The 13,067-nt window shown below is 39.4% G+C and overlaps 1 protein-coding gene across 33 annotated transcripts in view; it reads left to right on the top strand.

Annotated features, from left to right (window-relative positions):
• The window catches only part of NIN (ninein), a 144,712-nt gene that overhangs the window by 31,459 nt on the left and 100,186 nt on the right, over positions 1–13,067 (top strand). For 25 of the 33 annotated variants that reach the window (XR_002346861.1, XR_002346857.1, XR_002346856.1 and 22 more), the window contains one exon: positions 7,239–7,442. Coding sequence is in view for 28 of the 33 variants with exons in the window: in XM_021101674.1 (XP_020957333.1) it covers positions 7,260–7,442 (183 nt within the window). In the remaining 5 variants the exon portion in view is untranslated. Of the gene's footprint in view, positions 1–7,025; positions 7,122–7,238; positions 7,443–13,067 lie in introns of all 33 variants that reach the window. The other 8 variants (XM_021101660.1, XM_021101592.1, XM_021101658.1 and 5 more) reach the window with 1 other exon arrangement.

Here is a 13,067-nt window from a genome sequence, read left to right as displayed (position 1 = left end):
GAATTCTGAACAGCCAATCTTAATTTAATAAGCAATGTTCTTATCAATAAGTCAAATGTTGTTCAAATCAGTTGTTTTAAATGTCACTGCAAATGACTTTCTAAAGTAACATTTTACCAGTCTTGATGCTTCCATTTTATGTCTATAATGAAAATACATTTTATCAGTCTAACATTGATAAAGGGATGGCAAGATTAGCCACACCATTTTAGAGGGATTCAAAGCAGCCTAAAGTCTTTTCAGGAACTTTATTTTTATAGATGCCAATTCATTTGTAAGCCAATAAATGATGTGGTTTGAATTCTAGCTATTGAATTTACATCTGCTGGGCAGGGGCTTGTGAGATTTACCGAAGCTTACAGAAAGATATTTTTATCCTATTGACAAATGGAGTTTTTAAAAGATTATGGGAATATGCAAGTGAGCAACTTTATTTGAAAATCAGGACATTTTATTGTGATTTATATCAGTAATTAACCATTTATTCAAGCTTTTGAATGGAAAAATTACGATCTAATACTCTTAAAAAACAAAGTTGGGAAAATATTTTTCATAGATGTGAGAAGAGAAGCTTTTTGCTTTTATACCCCAGGGAACTGTGTATTCAGCACTGCAGGTATTCTAAATTAATTTGAATAAATATGGCTCAAGAAGTGAAAGTTGTGAAAAAGCTGTCTCTTTTAAGAAAGTAACAAACATGCAGCCCTGTTTTGGCTTCAGTAATTTTACTTAGTAGTGATTACAGTGATTGAATCTACCATGTGCAAGGCTAATGATTTTATTGCTCCAGCTATCCTGAGTTAACAACTTGATTGGGTAATCCACCTAACAGATTTAACAAAAGCTTGCGTTTGCTACATCATTCAGGATAGTAAAATGCTGAAGCTTAGTTATGTTTTAGGATAAATGCTAGTAGGATATGCTTAGTTAAATTAAAATTTTTTTTTTGTAGTTAGCAGTGGTTGTTATTTTCTTTCAAATGTAATGTGATTTTTTTTTCCCTCTGTGAGGCAGTGCTTAAGCTTTTGTGTTACATTTTTACACTCAGATTTTATTCTTGCTGATAACTGTGCTTTTAGTATCCAGCTGGAAGTGAGGTGCTATTTTAGCAGAGAGGAGTATCTGACAATAATCAATTTGATGCATAGCCATTTGGGGGAGAAATATTCTATAGCAACAGGTGAATGGAGACAGTTGCTTTTTCTGTTAAGCTTTTGGTAAACTTGAATTTATTTCTGTCATTATTTCATTTTATGCTGAAATTAATCCAAGATGGTAAACCTGGAAATCTTTGCAGCAAATTAAAGTGTTTGCAGAAAAGAGAGAAGAAAAAGAAATATTTTATTTTGACCATTGGCTCTGACTTGCCAAATAGTGAAGGATAAAGGCATGAATGAAAAGCTTTGCCAAAATAGTTTGTCCATGTCCATCTCTTTAGTTATAAAGTAACTGAATTAGTCACTTGGTGGTCACTGCCTGGACTGTGGACCCCCACCAGCTCTGTCTGAACACAGATCCAAAAGCATCTATTATGACAGCCAGGAAAAGTGGCTGAGCCAAGAGGGGCATCCAGACATTCCTTGTAGCTGTTCAGCTGCTGGACCATCTGGAGGGGAAATAAAAGGCCTGGGCTAGGGGATCTGGCATTGTGCTCATTTATTACTTGTTTTTTCCCTTGCCAGACTTTGTCCCCTTTTCATTCCCTCTGTCCCAGAGCAGACGTCCCCTTTGCCATTCTTACAAGCTCCTTTCTATACCTTGGACCCTGGAGAGTTCACAAGTTCACAGATCTACTTCATGCTGGCCTTATGTTGGGGACTTCATTATTCCAGCCACACTTCCACCTCAGTCTTCTCCAACCCTGACTGGCACTGTGATTTCATCAGCCAGGGTTGCCAAGGGGAGCACAGTGACATGGGTCTCTAATGGACGTCCGTGTCAGGGTCTACACATTCTGGCAGCTTTGTTTTGAGTTATTTGGAAGAAAAATGCTCTGAATAGTCCTCATCTTGGGTGGTTGTTGGGTGGTAAATGTTTTGATTAATGGCTCTGTGCATCTGCCTCTTATTTAACCATCCCTTGTTAGAACTCCAAAATATTGCCCACATTGGCCCTTTCATTGCAAAGGACTCCTAAAGGTTTCACACAGTTGGATTGGGAAGGTAGATAGTGATGTGAGGCCCAGGTTTGTGGCAGGGTTTATAGAACTGGAATTGTCCTTGACAATTTGAAGAACGATTTGTCACTCCAAACCCAGCTTCCTTCATCTCCAAGAAAGATTCCTGGCCCTGGTGAGTGTCCACTAGGCTCTGACTAGAAAGCATTGAAACTGCACAGATTCGACACACTTAAGTATTTAGGGGGAAGTATTTGAACAATTACCAGGTTCTTGACTGTGTCTGTTACTGAAGACATGGGATTCTGCAAGGTCATTTTTGTATGAATATGTATATTTTCTTTGCCCTAAATCCCAAAGCTACTTTAGGAAAAAGAGAAGGCTTATTCTGTGTATCCCTAGTGCCTCATGGGTTATGATTATTCAACAAAGGAATCAAGGAAGGTAGGGAGGAAGGAACCTCAGTCCTTCTCACTTCACTTTGCAGGAGTTTGTGGCCACCAGGTGTTCATGGTGGTTTTTAGTACACGGTGCTGTTCAGTTGGTTAACACATGAAAGTGGAGAGAAGTGCTTTGTCATTGCTACCATTTCAGTGGTCCCATTCATGGGTTCTGTGTGCATGTATGTGTAGGATTGAGAGACAGTATAATTTAGAATCAAACCAGAGTTCAGATCCCAGGTCCATGACCATTATTAGTGTTGTGTCACTGGACAAGTTGCTTAACTCTGCCAAGCCCCAATTCTACATCTTAAATGGGAATATGATACCTACTTCAAAAAATTAGGGGGATTAAATGAGGTAATTTATGTAGAGTACTCAGCACAGGCCAGACTTAGAGTGAATGCTTAAAGTTAAAAAAAAAAAAGTTTCTTCTGAACTCTCAACTGTATGTCAGCCTTTCTGCTTTTTTTTTTTTTTTTTGATATTAAAGTGATCAATAATCTGCTTTTTAAGATCAAGGAAGCACTGAATATGACCTGCTGCTGTTACCATTTAGTGCTATGATATTGCTTATATGCATCATACAACCCCCCACCCATTCTTGCTTTCTGGGATAAGGCATTCCACAGCTACTGTTTTGGTTCTTTGAAGGCAGATCTATGGCCAGTTGACTTGTGTAAGTTACCCCTCTTCAGTTTACCCCCTTCTTTGTAAATTGCAGGTATTTGCTTGGTTGCTATTTCAATTTCCCTTTTGTATCCACTTTCTCTGGGATTAGCTGCTTTGCTTACTGTATTTAACCATCAGAACAACTTTCCAGATGGATATTGCTGTTCTCTTCTATAAACAAGGGGACTTGGGAAAGTATTTTAGTGTAGATTCTCCCCTATAGAAACAGCACAACAAAAATGCAGCTGAAGTTTGTAAATCTGTTGATTTAATTACTAACGCGTAGAATCAAACCTCAGACGGCACTACATGATACATACAGTTTGGCAGTGGGTACTGGCTCTCTACTTAGGCTCGGTTGTGTCTAAGACTGGAAATGCTTTTGAAAAGTCATTGAGGGGGAGGAGTAGAAGTATACTTATGGAAGAAATAGGCATTTCAGAGTCTTCCTCTGCTCATTTCTATAGCTTTCATTCTGGGTACGTTTCCTCGAAAGGAGTCTCCATATACTAAATAAGACCATGATGTTTCCTGAGTTCCTGGTGTGAAGAACAGACTGTACTAAACATTTGGGGGAAGCTATAAAAGAAATAGAAATTGTGGACCTTTCCTTTAAAGAGATTTCTGCCAAGTGGGGAGAAAAATAATTCCTGCACATGAAATTACTGATGAACATTTGGGGAGTAATATCAACCAGTAAAAATGCCTTCTGTGCCAGAAGAGTACTGACAACTTGTCACCATATGAAACATCTTTTGGATGTTTCCATATGATCATTTGTTTCTACAGGGGTGGAGCAATTTTCCCCCTTCAGTCAAAAGAATAATCTCCTAAGTGCAGTTCTTGGGAAGGAGAGAGATGTAATAAAGAGAGAAAAAATGAAAGTTACTGTAAAATAAATGAGGTTTGGTTTAGTGAAAAAAATCAGTGACCTCCCAAAGAGCAGGGTATGATAGCTTATCAGATTCAAAGCCTCAAAAAAAGATCAGGACTTCTCAGTGCATTGAGAGCTTTTTGTTTTCTCTTATAGTTTATTTCAAATTTATTTACAGAACAGAAACATACAGACATAGAAAACAAATTTAGGGTTACCAAAGGGGAGGAGGAGAGATAAATTGAGAGGTTGGGATTAACAGATACACATTACCATTGTGAGTTTTATGGTCCTCTTTTGTTGGTTTAGATGGACAAATCCCCAGCCCTTAAAAATAATTTTTAAGGGAGTTCCCGTCGTGGCGCAGTGGTTAACGAATCCGAGTAGGAACCATGAGGTTGTGGGTTTGGTCCCTGCCCTTGCTCAGTGGGTTAACGATCTGGCGTTGCCGTGAGCTGTGGGGTAGGTTGCAGTTGCGGCTTGGATCCCGTGTTGCTGTGGCTTTGGCATAGGCTGGTGGCTACAGCTCTGATTCGACCCCTAGCCTGGGAATTTCCATATGCCGTGGGAGCGGCCCAAGAAATGGCAAAAAGACCAAAAAATAAAATAAAATAAAATAATAATAATTTTTAAAAGGGGAAGTGTTAGAGTTCTTTCACTTTTGAGGGTTTTTTTTTTTTTATGCAAAATCAGGCAGAATCAGAATAGTCTAGGTTTTATGAAGTTAGATTCCAGTCCAGGGGACTAGAGAACTCCGAGAGTGAGTCTGAGAGCTGTGGCAACCCTGAAAATCCCAGATCATCCTGTCAATTCTCAGCAGATCTGAGCTGACGATGACTGGGTGGACTCTAAGTGAATCTCATTAGCTAAGCCTTGGCCTTGTCTAAATTTCTCTTGTGGCTTTGCTTACCACCTTGGTTTTTCTTTTCTGATGCTTTGATGTTTATTCTAGCACTCTCAAGTTATTTTGTAAACATTTACATGGTGATTAGTTAACCCAACAGACCAACCCTGGGAAGGCAGCCAGAGCCAGCAGCACCTTAATAGAAAAACTGATAATTAGGAGAAAAGACCCTGGAGACTGGGAACCTGGACCAGAACGTTTCCATTTCCCTGTAGTGAGTGGCCCCAGTAAAAATCGAGGTCTGTGGCCCAGCTGTTTGGATCCATCTTCTGAGCCTGCCTAGTTCTGCTGAAACCCTTGGGATGGTTGTTGGCTCTGTTTCAACTTGTCTTGTTTTGAACAGTTGTCTGTGGAAAGAAAGCAAAGCAGCCTAGAGCAGCCCTGCTGTGTTATGGAAGGCTCATTTATTTTCAGGTCTGGCCATGTTCATCATCCTAACATACGTGTTTCCCATGTTGTAATGACTTGCCTTGTGACATCACCTCTAAGTTAGAGTTTTCTGACCCAGGACTTGGTTTAGTTAAAGGTGTGCTTGTAAATGTAGGATGTTGGTTGCTAGGGACTGAGGGAGTGGGAATGGGGAGTTGCTGAGCAGTGGGTACAGAGTTGCAGTCAGGCAAGATGGAGAAGTTCTAGAGACCTGTACAGCAGTGTGCATAGAGTGAATAGTACAGAATTGCACACTTAAAATGTTGTTAAGAGGGTGGACTCCATGTTATGCGTTTTTTTTTTACCACAATCAAAAATTGTTGGCAAGATCAATACTTTTTTAAGGTGCTGCTTTTTATAGTCAGGGGGGTGGTTCTGTGAGCCTTGTTTGAGAAGGCTGAGGTCACCCTCTCAAGGGTATATGTCTCGTCTGGCTTCCATTGCATCATGGTGGAGGTACATTCAAATGTGAAGGTTTCAGGCTTTAGTTGGAAAACCCAACACATTAAAAGTGAATTATTGGGGGAATTCCTGTTGTGGCTCAGCGGAAATGAATCTGACTAGTGTCCATGAGAACGCAGGTTCGATCCCTGGCCTCGCTCAGTGAGTTAAGGATCTGGCGTTGCCATGAGCTATGGTGTAGGTCGCAGACACGGCTTGGATCCTGAGTTGCTGTGGCTGTGGTGTAGGCTGGCAGCTACAGCTCCAATTGGACCCCTAGCCTGGGAACTTCCATATGCCATGGGTGTGGCTCTAAAAAGAAAAAAAAAAAGTGAATATTGTGCAAGCAAAAAATCATTCTTCAAATATGAGGGAGCTAGAATTTTATGATAATCTTAGCAAAAATGATTATGAGAGTTATTGATAAATCCGTGTTTTCACATGTTCCATCAAAGAGAGAAAAAGCCTAGCATTAGGGTGGGTCAGAGAGACGGAAGACCCCTTAACCAGGAGTACAAAAGCAAGTAGGTCTAGATAGTGGAGGGTCCTGAGATTCTGTATGTTTCACATGTGGTCTGTGGCTCCTGGGAACTTCACTGTCTGAAAGGCTGGAGTAGTGTTTACCCCTGTCTCTAGGCAACTAAGCATTACCTAAAACTCCCTTGGGCTTAAGCAAGCTTCAGGGAATACTCTTCCTGTTGTACCTCATGTAGTTGCACCAATGAAGTTAATTGAGTTGCTTTTTAAGGAACTCATGGAAGAGGCATTTGGTTTCCTGTAAACAGGCGGTTTTGTATCAGATGTGTTCACCAGGTCTTTGCTGCAACCTTGTGTTCTGACTGCAAAGAGGGGCGTCTGGGCTGAACCGAGAGAGCAACATGGCAGACTTCAAGGTCTGGCAGGTCTTCCGGAGCTCTGACTAGCACTGAATAGGCTCCGTTGTGCTAATAGTCAGTTCCTTTGGAAGGACTGGATGTCAGAAGTGGTTTTTCACCTTCTGAGAGTCCTGGACCAATGGACTGATAGAGAACCATTTTCAGTCTTGAGTTTGACACGTTGGCTGCCTGCCTGAGGGCCAGGGAGGAGAGGAGGACACCTTTCTGCTTACCTGAAGCCCTCATTCTGGTAACGTTGCCTTGCCCCTACCAGGTCGAATCTTGTGGATGAGCGCCTGGTGTGAGTGTATGTGCACGGGAGCTCCCTTCGCCGGCCAGATCCTGGAGGGACCCGTGATCCTGCCAGGAGGTGTGGTGTGGTATTACCTTCTCTGCTGATCCTCACACAGTCCCAGTGGATCTGCAGGAGGGGGCCAGGACAGGCACAGAGCACTCCCAAGACCCATGCTTGTCTCTGTCTGTACAGGTGAGTGCTGTGGGCTATGGGATGGATGAGGCAGAGCAGGACCAGCATGAGGCCCGACTCAAGGAGCTGTTTGACAGTTTTGACACAACGGGCACTGGATCCCTGGGACAGGAGGAACTCACTGACCTTTGCCACATGTTGAGCTTGGAGGAGGTGGCCCCGGTGCTGCAAGAGACGCTGCTTCAGGACAACCTCTTGGGCAGGGTAAGGCCTAGGAAGGGGTGGGGGGTGGGAAGTGGGTGCGGTTTCTGGGTTGGGGCAGGGGAACTGAATGTGTTGCAATTGGTTTGTAATATCCTGGTGGTGTGTGCTCTTAGCTGTTAACCTGATGAACAGAAGAAAAAAATAAATAAATAAAAGTAAGGGGCATGCCATAGCAGTACCATGCTCCAGTGATGAGGGCCTGCTTTAATCTGTGCTCTGGCATGAAGGTGTACACTGGGTGCCTTAGATGAAAAGAGAAAAAGGTAACAAGAGGGTGTTTTCCAACTCTTTCCTTTTCCTTCGTGAATCATTTTATGGACTCACTTTCATGAAGGAAGGAGATGGAGATCTCCAGGGAAGGAAAGTCAAGTACAGTAAGAAAACAGCCATTCCCAGGCAGAGCAGCTTGCTGTTAGGACTTTTACTCCCCATAACGCTTTCTTAGGTGGGTTGTTTCTAGAGTAAAGTATTAATTAAATCTTTCACCCAGGAAATAAGACAGGAGGGTAAGTAAATACTGTGCAGGTTTATTTAAACCCCAGCACGGCTTGCTTCCAGCAGTGATGTGCGTGTGTACTGATGTTAAGTTTTACATAAGAAAACAAATAGTCATGCTCTCCCGGTAGATCTAGTCAGAGAGATGAGTAAGGTGAGAAGGGGTCCTTTTTTTCTTCTTGCTGTTAGTGGGAAGGCTGTCACAACCTCATAGAGTCTTCAGTTCTCATCATTAAAATTAAGAGCATCGTTTGTATGACTTTGGGTTGAATCTTGCTGCTGTCGTTTTTGAATGGATGAGGAGGAAAAATGGGCAGTACTTTTTGAGCTCTTCTGCTGCCATTGCTGACTCCCTGTATACACTGGTTTTGATTATGTGGTGTTAAATTGAGGAAGCAGCTGTGAAGCTCAACTTTATTCCAACGACCAGACTTCCTTTCCTTCACTTCATTTTCGGTCTCTTCTCTGGAACATTAGGCAAGTGACCTCAGGTATAGTATTGGCTGTTTATGAGATGGACAGATTGGTGATCATTCTGAAGTTAAAATACAGGAAATGATATTTTCAGGGGCTTGGCACCATGAAGCTGGTGTTTAACAGGGCTTGTGTTTAAAGAAAGTGTGAGGGTTTTTTTGCAAAAATAGAACCATTTTTGGATACTTTGGGGGATTAGCTGCTCGTGAATTCATATGAGCCCTAAAAAATACTTAAAGTTGTGCTTCAAAACACATAACCACTCAAATGTTTCTGAGTTCTGCCTCAATCTCAGATACTTCAGGGAGCTGCAGACTAGGATTGCCCACTGTGGTCCCAGGGGTATCTCTGGCCTTTTGGTATCTGAGGAACAGTACCAAAGGGGGCATATTTTCATGCCTATTAAAGCCTGAGAAGACATAATACAACTTCCTTGAAAGGCAACCCAAGGAACCCTCTGCTGTAAGGGGTTATTAGGAAATGTGGAACCCTCTGCTGTAAAGAGATTGCTTGTTGGCAGTAGATGGGCAGTTTGCTCTCCAGATGTTGCATATCTTTGCCCTCATTAGGCAAACTGAAACAGGTTAACAGTTATCGATTGATTCGTTGACGACTTGACACTACCAGCCCACTTCTACATTTGCTCTTTGCCTGTGAATAATGAATGCCTAAGTGGTCTGTAGTGTGATATTTACTTTTTGAGCCAGTGATAAAAGTTAAATGAGGTATGCATATTGATTTCATGGGGAAGGTCCCTGGTGGTTGTCTTGAGAGTGGGGTTGGCATGAATTAATGCACTACTGTTAGATTTGCATTTTTAATGAAACTGAATTATTCTCCTCAGATGATCATGTAAACTTAGCCAGATGCTGTTAAGATACTCTAAATGGTCTACACTTTTAAATGAAAAAAATTCCTTAGACTTCACTGGAGATTTCTAGTTTCTATCACCTCGTGAATAGGGATCCAAAGTTTTAAAATTATAAGTTATTTCTGCTACCAGCCACCTTTCTTTTCTTTAGATGGTATTTACAGAAAAATGTTTAAAGGGTAGCAGTTTAGTTTAATAAAAAAGGAAAAAGAAATAACAGCGTGACAATCTAAACATATCCATTTATTTATTAATTGAGCAAATACGTATTGTGTGTGTCCGGCATCAGACATTCTCCTGGTCTTATGGTATGGGTGTAACTTACGTTTATTGTAAACTAAAGTTTTCTATTAAATTGGCTTTTGGATACATTAGTACCCATCAGCTTCCTAGATGTTTGGGGTTTTAATTTTGTCTTTTTTATCTTAACATGTATAATTTTTAAATACAGTAAAACCTCTAAGTCTTACCTCCATTAGAATTAGCTGAATTAATTATTTTTTTTCTGTGAAAAATGTCATTGGTAATTCGATAGGGATTGCATTGAATCTGTAGATTGCCTTGGGTAGTATGGTATTGATTCTTCCAGCCCAAGAACCTGGTAAACCTTTCCATCTGTTCGTGTTGTCTTCAGTTCTTTTCAACAATGTTGAAAACACTGTACACTGATTTTTATGAAACACTGATTTTTATGAAAATGTTTTCAATTGGAGTACAGGTTTTTCCCTTCCTCAGGTAGGTTTATTCCTGGGTATTTTATTCTTTTTGGTGAAATGGTAGAGATTGTTTCCTTTATTTCTCTTTTGGATATTTTGTTGTCAGTGTAAAGAAATGCAACAGATTTCTGTATATTAATCTTGTATATCACAAGTTTACTGAAATCACTGCTGAGCTCTGGTAGTTTTCTGGTAACATCTTTAGTATAGCATCATGTCATCTGCAAAGAGTGATAGTTTTACTTCTTTTCCAATTTATATTCTTTTTATTTCTTTTTCTTCTCTGATTGCTGTGGCTAGGACTTCCAAAACTATATTGAATAAAAGTGGTGAGAGTGGGCATTCTTATCTTATTCCTGATCTTAGAGAAAATGCTTTCAGCTTTTCACCATTGAGTATGCTGTTAGCTGTGGGTTTATCATATATGGGCATTATTATGGGAAGATGTGCCCCCTCTTTGCCCACTTTCTGAAGTGTTTGTATTATAAACGGATGTTGAATTTTATTAAGTTTTTTCTGCATCTGTTGAGATGATCATATGGTTTTTTTTATTCAGTTTGTTAATGTGCTGTATCATGGTGATTGATTTGCAGATATTGAAAAATCCTTCCATCCTCAAATTGTAAAAGTTGTATAGAAAGACGAAACACCCCAGATAGCCAAAACAATATTGAGAAAGAATGAAGCAAGAGCAATCAGGCTTCCTAACTTCAGACTATACTACAAAGCTACAGTCATCAAAATAAGATGATACTAGAGTTCTCACTGTGGCACAGTGTGTTAAGGGTCTGGTGTTGCTACAGCTGTGGTGTAGTTAGTTTGCAGCTGTGGCTCGGATTCAATTCCTGGCCCAGCCAGAAACTTCCATGTGCTGTGGGTGTGGCCAAAAAAAAAAGATGATACTGGCACAAAAACAGAAGTATAATCAATGGAACAGGATAGAAAGCCTAGAAATAAACCCACAAGTTATGGCGAATAACCTATAACAAAGGAGGTAATAATATACAATGGAGAAAAAACAGTCTCTTCAATAGGTGATGCTGGGAGAACTAGACAGCTACATGTAAAAGAATGAAATTAGAACATTCTTTAATACCATGTATAAAAATAAACTCAAGGTGGATTAAAAACCTAAATGTAAGACTGGATACTATAAAACTCCCAAGGAAAACAGAGGCAGAACTCTCTGACATAAATCACAGCAATATTTTTTTGGATCTGTTTCCCAGAGTAATGAAAATAAAAACAAAAATAAACAAATGGGACCAAATTAAACTTAAAAGCTTTTGCATAGCAGAGGAAGCCTACAGACTGGGATAAAATATGTGCAAATGATGTGACCGACAAGGGATTAATTTCCAAAATTTTTCAAATAGCTCACAGAGCTTAATATCAAAATAATGACCCAATCAAAAAAATGAGCAGAAGACTTAATAGACATTTCTCCAAAGAATACATACAGATGGCCAATAGACACATGAAAATATGCTCAATATCACTAATTATCAGAGAAATGCAAATCAAAACTACAGTAAACCATCATTAAAAAGTCTAGAAATAATAAATACTGGAGAGGGTATAGAGACAAGGGAACCCACTTACCCTGTTGGTGGGTATGTACATCAGTGCAGCCACTATGGAGAACAGTATGGAGGTTCCTTAAAAAACTAAAAATAGAGTTACCATATGATCCAGCAATCTTACTCCTGGGCATATATCCAGGGGAAACTCTAATTTAAAAAAATACATGCACTCAAATGTTCATAGCATCACTATTTACAATAGCCACGACATGGAAGCGAATATGTATATATACTTACACAATGGAATGTTACTCAGATATAAGAATGAACTACAAATATATGATATCACTTATATGTGGAAACTTAAAAATGATACAGATGAACTTATTTCCAAAATAGAAAGACTCACAGACTTTGAAAACAAACTTAGGGTTACCAAAGGGGAGATTGGGAGGGGGATAAATTAGGAGTTTTCAGATTAATGTATACACACTACTATATGTAAAGTAGATAATCCACAAGGACCTACTGTACAGCACAAAGAACTCTACTCAGTATTCTGTAATAACCTGTATGGGAAAAGAATTGGAAAAATAATGGATATATGTGTATGTATAACTGAATCATTTTGTTGTACATCTGAAACTAACATTGTAAATCAACTATACTCCAATATGAAACAGTAATGCCATTTGTAGCAAGAGAGATAGACCTAGAGGTTATCCTACTAAGTGAACTAAGTGAGACACAGAAAGATAAATATCATATGATATCACTTAGTGGAATGCAAAAAAAAATGATACAAATGAACTTATTTACAAAATAGACATAGACTCACAGGCATAGAAAAAAAAATATGGTTACCAAAGGGGATGGGGGGCAGGGAAAAGATAATTTAAGAGTTTGGAATTAACAGATACACACTCCTATATATAAAACAGATAAATGACAAAAATGTACTGTTTAGCACAGAGAACTATGCTCAATATCATATAATAACACATAACGGAAAAGAATCTGAAACCATGTGTGTGTGTGTGTATATATATATATATATATATATATATATAACTGAATCACTTTGCTGTATACCTGAAACTAATACAACATTGTGAATTAACTCTACCTCAATAGAAAAATAAGAGAAAAGGCATTGTCCCTCCAACTAAGAATATTAATATTATCTATTTTCTATTTTAAAATCCATCATTCATAACTTCCTGTTTTTTTTTTAACCCTAATGTTTCTTTTGATAGTTGTTAAGGAAAGTAAATCAACTTTCTCTTTTTATGCATGTTCCTAATAGGTCGTTTACTGTCAAATTATGTTTCAATTAATCTGTCCGCTCATGCTTTATAACTTGAAGCCATGTTCCTCTGGGCATGGTGGTTACTTTATAAATGTTTGAAGTGCCTGAAGCTTGGGGATCACTGATTTGAAGGAAAGAGGACATTGCTGATAGGTGTTTCCTATTAGATTTTCAAAAGAGCTCCTTTCATATCTTTGTTATCAGTTAAGCCCCTGTCAGGTGGGTCAGACCTCAAGA

Source organism: Sus scrofa, chromosome 1 (genome assembly GCF_000003025.6).
Source record: "Sus scrofa isolate TJ Tabasco breed Duroc chromosome 1, Sscrofa11.1, whole genome shotgun sequence".
In the NCBI taxonomy this organism is placed as follows: domain Eukaryota; kingdom Metazoa; phylum Chordata; class Mammalia; order Artiodactyla; family Suidae; genus Sus; species Sus scrofa.
This window is presented reverse-complemented; position numbering and strand designations above follow the sequence as displayed.